Source organism: Pteropus vampyrus, unplaced genomic scaffold (assembly GCF_000151845.1).
Source record: "Pteropus vampyrus isolate Shadow unplaced genomic scaffold, Pvam_2.0 Scaffold46, whole genome shotgun sequence".
NCBI classification, from domain to species: Eukaryota; Metazoa; Chordata; class Mammalia; order Chiroptera; family Pteropodidae; genus Pteropus; species Pteropus vampyrus.
The window spans coordinates 2,211,402-2,224,609 of NW_011888827.1; the positions used below are offsets into that span (position 1 = coordinate 2,211,402).

At 37.0% G+C, this 13,208-nt stretch overlaps 1 protein-coding gene across 1 annotated transcript in view; it reads left to right on the top strand.

Moving 5' to 3' along the window:
* Positions 1 to 1,238: 1,238 nt before the first annotated feature.
* Positions 1,239 to 13,208, top strand: part of EIF3A (eukaryotic translation initiation factor 3 subunit A) — a 37,127-nt gene continuing 25,157 nt past the window's right edge. The window contains exons 1-7 of the mRNA XM_011359239.2: positions 1,239 to 1,421; positions 6,964 to 7,154; positions 7,349 to 7,485; positions 7,866 to 8,029; positions 9,826 to 10,025; positions 11,283 to 11,491; positions 12,996 to 13,167. Of these exons, the coding sequence (XP_011357541.1) occupies positions 1,373 to 1,421; positions 6,964 to 7,154; positions 7,349 to 7,485; positions 7,866 to 8,029; positions 9,826 to 10,025; positions 11,283 to 11,491; positions 12,996 to 13,167 (1,122 nt within the window). The 5' untranslated portion in view covers positions 1,239 to 1,372. The remainder of the gene's footprint in view (positions 1,422 to 6,963; positions 7,155 to 7,348; positions 7,486 to 7,865; positions 8,030 to 9,825; positions 10,026 to 11,282; positions 11,492 to 12,995; positions 13,168 to 13,208) is intronic.

Sequence of the window (13,208 nt, forward strand, 5' to 3'; positions counted from 1 at the left end):
CAAAAATTTGGAGTGGTCTAAGTGCTTTGGAGAAAGAACTTTCTGAACTTAATTTTAAAATAACCTTTTTTAGAATTTGTGGTTTATTTTTTTGTGTCTGCATTTCCCAAATTTTCTTTCTTTACAGTGATAATTTAGTTGAACAGAAAAACCTCTTTGCTGAGGCAGAATGAGGGGAAATGCTTTTTGAGTAAATGTACTGTGGTTTCTTCGTTCACTAATGTAGTACTCTCATTAATTCACACATCCCCTCCATTATTACAAAATGTATAATAAATTTGCAACAATTTATTCCACTGCTGCTTTCTGAATTTTTCTTCTGAACTCATCTTAATTCCATACCAAGGGCTTGAGTACTTAGATTTAGTTTAAATGGCTTACAAATTCCAGGTATAATAGTTAATGTTTGAACATTAAGATCGTTAATCGATAATAAAGACTGTAGCAAAGAGCCTGTTATAAACTGATTTTCTTTTCTCTAAAGCTCTTTTTTCTTGCTCGTGTTGTGTGCTGAATGTAGAAGCGACAACATTCCACGTATTTTCAAACACTGTGCAAGTCTGTTCTGCGCAGGGCTTTTGCCCTCTGCCAGACTGCTCTGTCACTAAGTCTCAGCTCTGTCACTAAGTCTCAGCTCAACATTCCTCAGGCAATCTCTGGGGCACAAACTTTTTTATTTTACTTAGATATGAAATAAGCTTATTTGTTTAGTTATCCACTGCGACCCTCCTTACCATACTAGTTCGTGATGTGACAGGTCACCACCATTTCCCAGTGGTGAGCAGCGCGGGCCTAAATATAACTACCTGCTCAATATATTTCGGCTAAACGGATAAATTCCGCATTTTCACTCTGCCAAAATGGGCCTCTCCCTAGGCGGACAGGACTTGATTGTATCTTTGCATGATCCGCACAAATCATAGTAAAAATGAATCTCTGCAGACGCCTGCTTTCTAGCCAGACAGAAACTGTCACTCAAACCTCACCTTTCTCACTCCAAGTCTCGCTTGAGGAAAGAAGGGTCTGACAATCGCTTCCCTAAAGTTTCCCTTCGCAGTTCCAAGACAGCACGAAAGCGGGCAGACCATGCACGCCGCCGCCACGTCAGCCGGCGCGCGTGACGCCAGCGCGCCTGCGCGCGTGAGAGGGGCGGCGCGCACGCGGAGACCCGCTCCTACATCCGGGGCCTAGGCGGCGGCGCCGCCGCCGCGCAGGGGTCACGTGGCTCCCTCCTTTCCGTCTCTGGCCGGCTGGGCGCGGGCGACTGCTGGCGAGGCGCGTGGAACCTCACGCTGGTTCCCCTTCGTCTCCTCTCCCGGTCCGGGCCACTCAGGAGTTCGCTGACGCCGGGTGAGCTGAGCCTGCTGCCAAGATGCCGGCCTATTTCCAGAGGCCGGAAAATGCCCTCAAACGTGCCAACGGTGAGTAGGGGATCGGGGCGCACCAGGCTGGGGCGGCCCGAGGCCTCGGAGGTCGAGGGGCCCGAGTCTGCTGCTCGCTGCTCCGCCGTCAGACTGCGGTTGGAGAGGAGGCCGACGCGGCCTGCCCGCCGCCGACCCGGCCCGTAGTTGGGCATGATTTCTCGTCTCGCTCCAACCGACCAGGGGTTGGGAGGCGCGGAGCCGGGAACCGTCGCCCTGGGGGCCCTTCCTTCCCCCGGTCGCCTCCTAGTGCGTCTCCGGGGTCGCGGCCTAGGAGGCAGGCCTACGCGGCTGGAGCTCCTCCACCCTGTACCGCACCGCCTTGTTCTTCGGGCCATGGGTCATTCGTCTGCTTAGGCCCCGCGCCCCTGGCCGCCATCTGGGAGTGCCGGGGAGGAAGAAACATGGCTCCCTCCCGGGGACAATGCACGCGAGAACCTCGACTCCACCTCCCGCCAGAGCCGGGAGACGGGCAGTTCCACCTCCGGCCTCCTCGCTCGCAGAGCCCTCCGGGCCCTCAAATCTAGCGCCGTGCTTTGCTGGGTCAGGGTCCACTTACTCTTCTCTAGCCACTGTCTCTCTACTTCGGAGACTCTGACCCATTTAACTTGTTTACTACTTTTTTTTCTGGCATTGATTATTGGCAGTCCAAAAGCCTATTCCGAATCACAGGAAGTTGGAATAGAGTTAATACTATACGATAGAGACTTGAAGTTCTTTCTAAAAGACAACCAAACAGGCCTAGAGAGAGAGAGAATGGTTTGCCCAAGGTCACTCCGGGAGTTAGTTGTTGAGCCAGGAGACTGAAACGGAGGTCTCTTGACTTCCAGATGATTCTTTTCGCTACAGCCTTGCTGCCTCCGATTTCTCTTTTCACATGTGTATTTAAGCCACGGGCCCTTTCGGGAAAAACTCGTGCGTGTCTCGGTCTATTCAGTAGGCATTTATTACGTTGGCATTATGGGAATGCAAATGTAATGTGCCTCTGGTCTTTTTAAAAACTTGTTTAGAGTTTTTTTGTTTTGTTTGTTTTGCTTAGCAATTTGTGTTAGGGTGTCCATAGCTCTTTATTTTCACCTTTCCTCCACCCAAACAAGTTTTGGGTCTGATCCGTGTTGTAGGTGGATATACTGTGTGTGCTACAGTATTATGTTTATTTTGTTTGAAAATTTCTCTTGCGAAAAGGTCAAAGTCAGTCATTACATAAAATTGATACTACAGGTAGTCTTTCAGGGCCGGAGATGTGTTTGTCCCAATGTTTATTTCTAACTAAAGTAACAGTTTGGAGGGAGTAACATAGTATGTGGAACAGGGTACATTATGTGGAATAGAGTAATTGTTTTAAAAACAGTTAAAACTACAACCTCTGATCTGATAACTCATTCTAATCAGCCACCTGTCTAATGATTAGAATGGGAAAAGTTTAAGGACATTAATTTATGGAAAAGAAATAGGTTGAAATGGAAATTTAAGCTACAAATTTGTAGCAAAATTAAGGATTTCTTTTAAGTTTTGAAACTTAGAATTATAGTTTTAGAATAATAAAATTATTACTATTTGCTATTGTAGATCTGTTTCATAGTCATTTGGATGCTTTACCAACAGGCATATATTTTTTTTTCTATTCTAATAGTCTAAAGCACTGTAATCTTAATGGCTTAAATATTACGCATTTACTTTGTTCAGGCCTTATTTCCTTCATCACGCCTCCCTTCTGAGTCTTCATATGAACTTAGTATTTCAATAACTTTTTAAAATGAGAGGGGATGTATGATGTGTAACAAATCTTAAATATTTTTTTAAGTTGAAATTGATTTGATTTATGAAGAGCAGTTTGGGGAAAGCATCTGAAAGTAAAGTAGGCAAGATGAGAAGGGGATACTGCTGGGTAGGGGCTTGAACTTGTATAGTCCTCAAAAAAGGCTGTGTTGACTCCTAGCTGCAGCCCTTTTAAGCTGTAGGTTGGGTGTTTTCTGTGGTAAAGATGAAATAGCTTACCATTCATGTAGTAATTTCTGTATCTTTGATCTTGTGAATGAGTTCTTCATAAAGTGTCAAGGTGAGCAGATTGTGGGTAGCATATGGCACTGCTTGCAAAACTAAATAGGATGGATAAAAGCACATTTTATTCAATAGACGTAATCTCATCTAAATGCTTTATAACATTTGTGACCTCAAACACATTTAGACCTAATCTATTGCATTATCTTCATAAAATGTGAATAATTTTAAGTACAATAGTCCTTTAAGTCACCCTGAGTCTGTATATTAGAGCAATATTTTTGGAAACAATTACAGTAATCATTCAGGAAGACTAGAACCTGGTGCAGCAGTTACAAGCAAAAAAAATTCATGTCCCAGAATCACCTTGGAAAAAGCCCTTTTTTCCCCCCAGATAATATTGTTAGTGCCAAATTAGTTGCTCCTGACCCTGTAACAGCTTTTTAATTTACACTTTACATCAGTGACTTAAAAATAAAGTTGTTATTAAACCCACAAATTGTGTAACATTATAGCTTATCTACTTGGTCTGTTGCAAAAATAAATTAGTAAAATCGAAGGGCTGGCCTAAACTTTTCTTGTAGATACATAGTTTCAGACATTGTGTTTTGAAAAGTAAGCTCACAATGCCCACTCCTACTAATTTATAATTCCAGATTGTTATTTTTATTTCAAGAATATCAATTTGGAAATGAACATCTCTTTAAACCTTACAATAGAGCTTTTAGTGTGCGATAGTTCTTTCTAGCCTCAAAAAACAAGATTTTTTTCCCCCAAATTAGATAATTTCAGAGTAAGTCCTTCTTGTACATGTTACGGTAAGGACAGGAACACACCATCATGCATTATCATGATGAATCTGTTTCGATTCCAGTTTTTTCTTTTAAAATTATCCTTGCCTGGGATTCATGTTTTCTTTTTTTCTTGGTGATGGTTGCGGGGGGTGGGGTGGGGGGAAGTGTCTGTCCTATTAAAAATTATTTTTTTCATGCATTTGCTTTGGCTTGTTTGAACCTATTTCAGAGTTGAAAGTATGGGATTTAGAATCAAATTTTGATTGACTGTTTAGGAAGTGAAAAATACTTTCAATTTTTTCCCTAAAAAAGACTTACGACATTAAGAAACCACACTCTCATTTAAAAATAAGAGGTTTGGAAAGTGAATTAATTTTAGACAGTTTAGTATTTTGTCATCACACCATGCTGGGGCCGGCTCTCAACTTCAATTTTCTTTGTGCCTATTCTGTGTTACAAGGATACGGACAGTACTTACATGCAGTAGTATAAGATTTAAATCTTCATTTTAAGATTGGGAATTAGATATGTCATTTTGGTGGTGTTGCTGTGATATCCTTAATGTAAAGGATAAATTTAAAAACATTTGCTCCCAATTTTTCGGCTGATAGAGACTGTTTTTGTTAAATAGTTGTGAAAAACACCTAAAATACTGTTAGATTTTAGAAAATAACTGTGTGTGCATACTCCAGTAAAGATCGGTAGGTCATCCCCTTTAAACAGGAAAGGCTTATTCCAACAAAGTATCTGATTGTATTACATCTTTGTTTCATTTCGTAGGATCTTTGAGGGGGGGCAGGAGTAATAAAACTGACAACTGAAAATGAACTTTCATGATGACAGGATCAATATTGGGTTTATTAACTTGAACTATTGAAGAGGGGTTTGCATTCATTTGCATGTGAGGAATATGATTTGATATACGGGATGAAGTAGGATATTGTGTAAAGATACGTATTTCAGTATATTTTGCGATTTATCCTGTTGCAAGCTTTTTACTAGAGAGTTGGGGGAAGGAATGTTCACAAGCAACATTCCTGAAAGATGTGATAGTTGGAAGACTAAATAATAGAGAATTGCTAAATCTGTAGAGCTAGTAAAACCCCCAAATAAGGAACTTTTTTGCCTATTCTTTGCCCAGCACAGAGTTGCCTGTTAAGTAATGCCATTGTTAGGTTAAAAGAAATGGAGATGTAGTATTTTAAGACTTTTTTTATAGTGCAAGCTGGTATTTTTGTTCTCCCAAATTATTTTTCTAATGTTCAGTGGAACTTTTTTTGTGTATGTGAAATGTGGCAGTTATTGAATTTTAAGTTGAATATAACCAAATGATTTATGTTAAATAACCCTTTCCCCTCTTTCTATTAAGTGTGCAAATAGAGTAAAAAGTGAGAAAAAATTAGGCAAATTTTAAATTTAGTCAAAAGTAATGTGATAGAGCAGCCTTTGCTTTTGGCTGAATTTCAAAATGAGCAGTATACACGAAACCTAATATGGGAACTGGATTCAAAATACTGCTACATACAGAATGCCTTCAGGTTTAGGTGGTATTAAATTCAAGAGTGTAAGTCTCTTTGCTCCACATTCTAAGATTTTTTTCCAGGTTTTTAAAAATAAACTTAATTTTAGTAGCTTGAGATTTACAAAATTATTGCAAAGATGGTACAGAGAATTCTCATGTAAAACACATCATGGTGATGGTACATTTGTCACAACTAATGAACAAATACTTATTATACTTTAGGCGATACTTTATTTGGATTTCCACGGCTTTCTCTTATGTCCTTTTTGTACATCAAGATCTCATTCACGGTACCACATTATATTTAGTTGTCCTATCCTAAGGTTCCTTGGTTGTGATAGTTTCTTAGACTTTCCTTGTCGATGACATCAATAGTTTTGAGGAGTGCTGGTCTGGCATTTTATAGAATGTTACTCATTTGGGATTTGTCTTAATACTTTTTTCATGTTTTGACTGCGATAAATAAGTGGGGAAATACTCTGTGTGCATGGGTCGGAAGACTAAATTTTGTTGTCAGGTCTTCTGAACTTGATGTACAAAGTCATTAAAAATCCCAATTAAAATTCTCTTTCGTAGATATCCACAAACTAATTCCAAAGTTTATATGGAAAGGCAAAAGACTAGTTTAGCCAGCACAACACTGAAGAACAGCATTGGAGCATTCACTCACTACCTGGTTTCAAGACTTTACCGTACATTCCTTTATAGGAATCCAGACAGTGAGGTATTGGCAAAAAACTAGACACATAGATCAATAGAGAATGATCAGAATAGAGAGCCCAGAAATAGACCTGCATAAATAGTTGGTCTTAAATGAACAATGTCAATTTAATGTGTTTTTCTGCCTTAGGTCAGCATGAACTAGCAAAAATTTCATCAGCTAGATCATTGTGACTAATGTCATACTTCTGTGTGTGTGTGGGGCAAGATCATTTTTGCCCTCATGACTTCAGTTTCTGGAACTTTAAAATCACTTAGATAAGTTTGGTACAGTGTAAATTAAGTGAAATCCAGCTTTACCTGTAGATTATATTTTGAGGTCGTACCAGGTTTTCATTGTTTTTACCTTGGATAATTTCGGCATAGCTTTAGAAGTAAAAAAAAGTGACCTCTAAAAAGGTGATTATTGAGTTCAGAAATTAAAACAACCAATTTAAAAAGCAAGATTTAAGACTTTTGTGTAGTGTATATAACTGATTTTAATTCTCCTGAATTACTTTTCCAGAATTTCTTGAGGTTGGCAAAAAGCAACCTGCTTTGGATGTTCTTTATGATGTTATGAAAAGTAAGAAACATAGAACATGGCAAAAAATACACGAGCCAATCATGCTGAAATACTTGGAACTTTGTGTGGATCTTCGCAAGAGCCATTTGGCTAAAGAAGGATTATACCAGTATAAGAACATTTGTCAACAGGTATGAACATATCTAGGTTTTATATTTTTGATAAGTGCTTTTAGTAATTTTCGGTGGAACTTACCTTTCAAAGTTAATACGTTATATTATAAACTTTGCTTTTAAAATATTTTATGGTTTAATTCTCCTGAATTACTTTTCCAGAATTTTCTGAGAAAAAAGTTTTAAGTTTTTTTTTTTTTTTTTTTGGTTAGGTGAACATCAAATCTCTAGAGGATGTTGTAAGGGCATATTTGAAATTGGCAGAGGAAAAAACTGAAGCTGCTAAAGAAGAATCCCAGCAGATGGTCTTAGACATAGAAGATCTGGATAATATTCAAACTCCTGAGAGGTATGTGGATTGAACTAACAAATTTTTCTCAGTGTTTTTCTTTACATATGTCTCCATCATCCTCATTTGAAGTAGATGCTTACTAGAAAGACTGCTTACATTTGAAATTTGAAATATATGGTAACCAAAAAAATCATGTACTCAATGTTTAGTGGAAGGTGGAATATTACAGCCTTCAAATAGGTAGATGTGTAGTAATTTAAATGGTTGTAATATAGGTTGGGAATTCAAATACTTGGATACTAAGTGACAGCTTTCTAAGTTATAAGAAGAACTTCCACTGTTTTATAATGCTCATTGTTAGTTTTGGTTTTTTAGTTATATAGCAAAGTAGGAAACCATGTCTAAAAGTGTTTTCAACATTTTTAATGTTTTTGTAGTGTTCTCCTAAGTGCTGTAAGTGGTGAAGACACACAGGATCGTACTGACAGATTACTTTTAACTCCATGGGTTAAATTCCTGTGGGAATCATACAGACAGTGTTTGGACCTTCTTCGAAACAATTCTAGAGTAGAGCGTCTCTACCATGATATCGCCCAACAAGGTAAAACAAGAACTGATTTGAAAAGTTAACTTAATAGATTTTGCAAAAGATTAACTATTATTGTTAACCTACTTTTCTCCATAGTACTTACTTTATATAGTTTTTATCCTTGCCGAAAGATGGTTGTCTTTCTTGCGAATATTAAATAAGTGAGTGTAAGGAACTTGTTTTACTAGTTAAGGTAATTCTATATGAAATATACTTCATTGATGTCTGAAAGACCTTTTAAGTCATTTTGTAATTTTGCTGAGAAAATAAACAACTTTTTGATCACTTTATGATAAATTCGAGTTCTGTTTTTAACCCCACGACTGCATGTTTTGGGCAAGCTACCTAACTGCGCACTGGTTTTCTAAGGTCTTTTAAAGCTCTGGATTTAGGATTTCATGAAAAGTGTATATTTTTCCTTTCTTAAACAGTATTACTAAATATGGAACTAAGCCTTCTTGATGACTTTGGATCATCATAAAAAGTATCCCTTTGACATACTACATATACTTTTAATCTGAAGAGCTATTGTTTTCCTGATGTCTCTTTTTTCTTACTGTCAGTGCAGCCTTTTAACCATCTGTGACGGCGATATGTGTGACTTGAGAGTGGCTCTTGGCTTTTTCCTACTTTGGCCTTGGCACGAGTTTGCGTTGTGATTCTTTTTACTATGGGGATGATTGACATTTATTTATTCAAGTTTTAAGTGACTTCGATTATGAATATTTTATTAGGAATATTAGAATCTGTTCCATTTTGCTCACATGAATTTGCTAGCTTATATGAATTTTCACTTTACACAAATAAACTTGGACTTTTTGATAATTACTGAGATAATATTAACTTGAAGTTAAACTATTTCTTTATTTTAGGTCTATCAAAATAGGAAAACTATTTTTAAAAAGCAGAATTCCCCTGAATTCTAATGCATATATGACAGAATTACTATTTTAATTAATACTTTAAAATTAATCACTAATAAATGTCCATTAAAGAATTAAAATATTAATATTTTAATGACAGCAAATAGTTCATATTTACATCTATGTAGACAGTTGAAATTAGGCTACCATAAACCCTAATTTGTATTATGTAGTTTTAATTAGTACAAAAGTTTGTTGCTTTCTAAGATTACAGTTTATCATACAGTTGCCTCTTGAACAGCTTGTGGGTTACAGGCACCAACCCCTCATCCCCCCCATGCAGTTAAAAATATTCGTAGAACTTTTGACTCCCCCAAAATGTAACTACTAATAGCCTATTGCTGACCGGAAGCCTTACTGATAACAGCTGATTAACACATTTTGTATATGTATTACATACTGTATTCCTGTAAAAAAGTAAGCTAGAGCAAAGAAAATGTTATTAAGAGAATTATAAGGAAGGGAAAATAAGTTTACAGTATTTATTGAAAAATAAATCAATAAAAATTTGCTTATAAGTGGACCTGTGTAGTTCAAACCTGTGTTATTCAAGTGTCATCTGTATTTCGGGCTAGATTTCTTTTTGCTCTTTAGGATTTGAGGAGAGAAGTGTTTGAAAGGTGAGTCTTCCCAGACCTAAATTTGAATAATTTCCCATTCGTAAACTCTTAGAACTACATTTTAGTTCTAGGACAGGACTGAAGACTATGTCCAGAAGGTGAGGTAGTCAGGGCACATGGAGTATTAGGACTCTGATCACTTCTGAAGACTGATAAGTTCAGTAAATTTGTTAAATAACTCATCTTAATATGTGAAGTAAAACCTATTCAAATGCTTGAGTTCATGGTGGAAAATACCTAATGTGTTTTACATTTGTGTTTATAGCTTTCAAATTCTGCCTCCAGTATACCCGTAAGGCCGAATTCCGTAAGCTGTGCGACAATTTGAGAATGCACTTGACTCAGATTCAACGCCACCATAACCAAAGTACAGCAATCAATCTTAATAATCCAGAGAGCCAGTCCATGCATTTGGAAACCAGGCTTGTTCAGTTGGACAGCGCTATCAGCATGGAATTGTGGCAGGTATGGCGTGAACTACTAGCTTTTTTTCTGAAGTAATAATAGCTCATGTTACTTTTTTTTCCTTTAATGAGTATCTTCATCTTGATAGATGTTGGTTAATTTTAATAATACATGAGGAATTTAAGATCATCTGATGGAGTAGGGAAAGTTCTGGGTTGGGATTCTAGTTGCCTGCTATGAAATCTGGGCCAAATCATGTAAAATCTCTTTTGGAACCAGGTTTTTTCCATATGCAATAGCTTATTCTTAGTGCTGCTCAAAGTATGGTTCAGTGCCTGATGCCAGTCTGTGAACTCTTCAGTGGTCTGATTAAAGACAAAGTTGTTTTCTTTATAGCAATTTCATGGTAATTTTGTGTCTCGTTACTCTCATTAAAAAAAAAAAAAAAAAAAAAACAGCTTGTCTTTCCATTTTGTTTTTGTAGTCATTTTGTATTTTAAAATGTATTGGTAACAAGTTGAAAATTAAAAACACAAACTTGTCTTCTAGTGGAGATAGTGGAGAAGCACTGCACTAGATTGTCTCCTAGGTTTCTTAGCGCTGCTTGGGCTTAGTAAGCACACGTAGTGGGTGTCCTATGTTGTAGATCTCATTTATGTTGGGAATCTGGTCCTCTACTTGGCCTTTTTACTCTTAAGAATTCTGCAAAGACATTTTCACAGAATTTTGTAGTCATAGTTTGAAGCTCTTATATATTTGACACCCCCCCCAACCTAATTGAAATTACAGAGGAAGAAACTAAAAAATTGGTAGTTTTTCAGCCAAATGAAAATGTGATTTGATTTCCCCCTCCCTTCTAATAATAGCTTCCTTCTTTATAGGAACACCCTTAAAAAAATAACTACCTGATAAATTAAACAGGAAAAAATAAGTTTTCTAGAAGACAAGTAAACATGCTCATTATAGAAAAAACGGATAAATAAAAGGAAGCAACTATTCATATGTTATGACTCGGAAATAACCTTTATATTGTGTTTTATGTCCATTCAGATTTTCTATATATTCCCCCAAATGGTATGATAATCACATTAAAAAAAAGCCTGCTCTGTCTACTTTAAGAAGTTTAAGGATTTTTGTAATTGTGGCAGTTTTCAGAAACTTATCAGATAATTAAGTTAGAGATGAATGAAAACCACACATGTAGGCTTTTTATTTGCCTCTTTTATTAAGTGTACTTTAAGTTGCGTAAAGAGATTTGAATTAGACTTTTTGTTTGTTTAGAATTCAGTGTAACTAATTTATACCACTTAATTTTAGGAAGCATTCAAAGCTGTGGAAGATATTCATGGGCTATTCTCTTTGTCTAAAAAACCACCCAAACCTCAGTTGATGGCAAATTACTATAACAAAGTCTCAACTGTGTTTTGGAAATCGGGAAATGCTCTTTTTCATGCATCTACACTCCATCGTCTTTACCATCTATCTAGAGAAATGAGAAAGAATCTTACACAAGAAGAGATGCAAAGGTAAGAATGTTATAGTTGGAAAGAATTGAAATTATGAAACAAATATCTTCTATTAAATGGCAAGGTACTACGCTAGATTAGAGTTTCTCCCCCTCTGCACTATTGACATTTGGGGTTGGATAACGCTTTGTTGTGGGGACCGTGCATTTAGGATGTTTAGCAGCGTCCCTAGTCTCTAGCCCTTGGATTCCAGTAGCAGTTCCTCCAGTTTGTCTACCAGAAATGTCTCTGGATGTTGTTCTTCTTGGGCAGTATTCTTGGTCTTCAGTAGCCGTATTTTTGTGTAATAACCAACTCTACCAAAAGCCCAATTGAGAAAGATGGAATGTTAGGAAAGATCGTTTTAAGGTATAAGCTTTCTCTCCACATACAGGTATTTAGAATCTCTTCTTAGAACAAACTAAACACCTAAAAAAGTAAATACTCCCATCAAGTTAACTTTTTTTTCTGATTATAAAATGTTAACTGTAGCATATTTGGGGTACATGTATAGATGAATATGAAAAAGGGTCTATAGCCTAATAATCTAAGACGCTTTTTTTTTTAACATTACATATAGCCTATTTTCCTTAAGATATTTTAAAATTATTTTTAAAAAAACATTTCAGTTGGACTTAGGCGACTCGCATAGTGTTCTTTTTTTCTTATTGGTAGACCATGTTATTTTGGCCTCTAGTAGAATTATGTACACCAAATTGTTTTCCCTTTTGGCTTTACAGCAATACATAGAACTGACTAAAAGAATTTTTCTGGTATATTTTTTTGAAACTCTTAGGGACAGTGTTCATTATGTCATTCACTGTCCCTTATGTAACCCACGTCTGAGATAAGGAAAAACTTGGTTTCCTTTAAGGTGCTTCTATACCCTCTCTTTAGAGAGGACTGTAATAAGCATTAGGCTACTTAGCTCTATGTACTTCATTTTGCTTAATCTTCACAGCAGCCTTGTGACTCAAAATTCAGTGTGTTGCCTCAGGTTTCAGTCTTGGAAATGGTAAAGCTGAGATTCCAACCCTTGATTCAGGTTCCAGAGCCCACAGTCCTTAGTGTCCAACGGTGCTCTGAATTCACCCCAACTTTCCTCATGTGTTTTAAGGAAGCTAAAATTTATCTTTTGCTCCCACCTCTTAATTGTGTTCCCTTATGGTCCTTATAATTTTTCCCTTTCTTTTCCTTAGTTTTTAAAGCTGTCTTGTTTTTATAAGGAAGTACGGGGTATGCAAATATGTCTGTCTTGCCATTTAACCTAGTCTTTTTCTGTAGCTAAAAACCATTCACAGTAGTAAGTGGGTGGATGAAGTTCTCATTGTCCAGGTATTTGTTTTAGCGCAGTCCATTTTTTAAAAAATTAATTTCATGCTTCAGTGAACATTTGTGAATGTTTCACCATGGTGGTGTACATAGGCTGTCACTGGCATATCGTACCAGATGATTAAAGAGTTATGTGTTTCTGCTAACCAAGTAACATTTACAACTTTAACATATTTGTAATTTTGTTCTCCAGAATGTCTACTAGAGTCCTCTTGGCCACTCTTTCCATTCCTATTACCCCTGAGCGTACTGATATTGCTCGACTTCTGGATATGGACGGCATTATAGTTGAAAAACAGCGACGCCTTGCAACGCTGCTAGGTCTTCAAGCCCCACCAACACGAATTGGACTTATTAACGATATGGTTGGTATAAGTTTGAGCATTCTTATAGATTTGAACAGAAA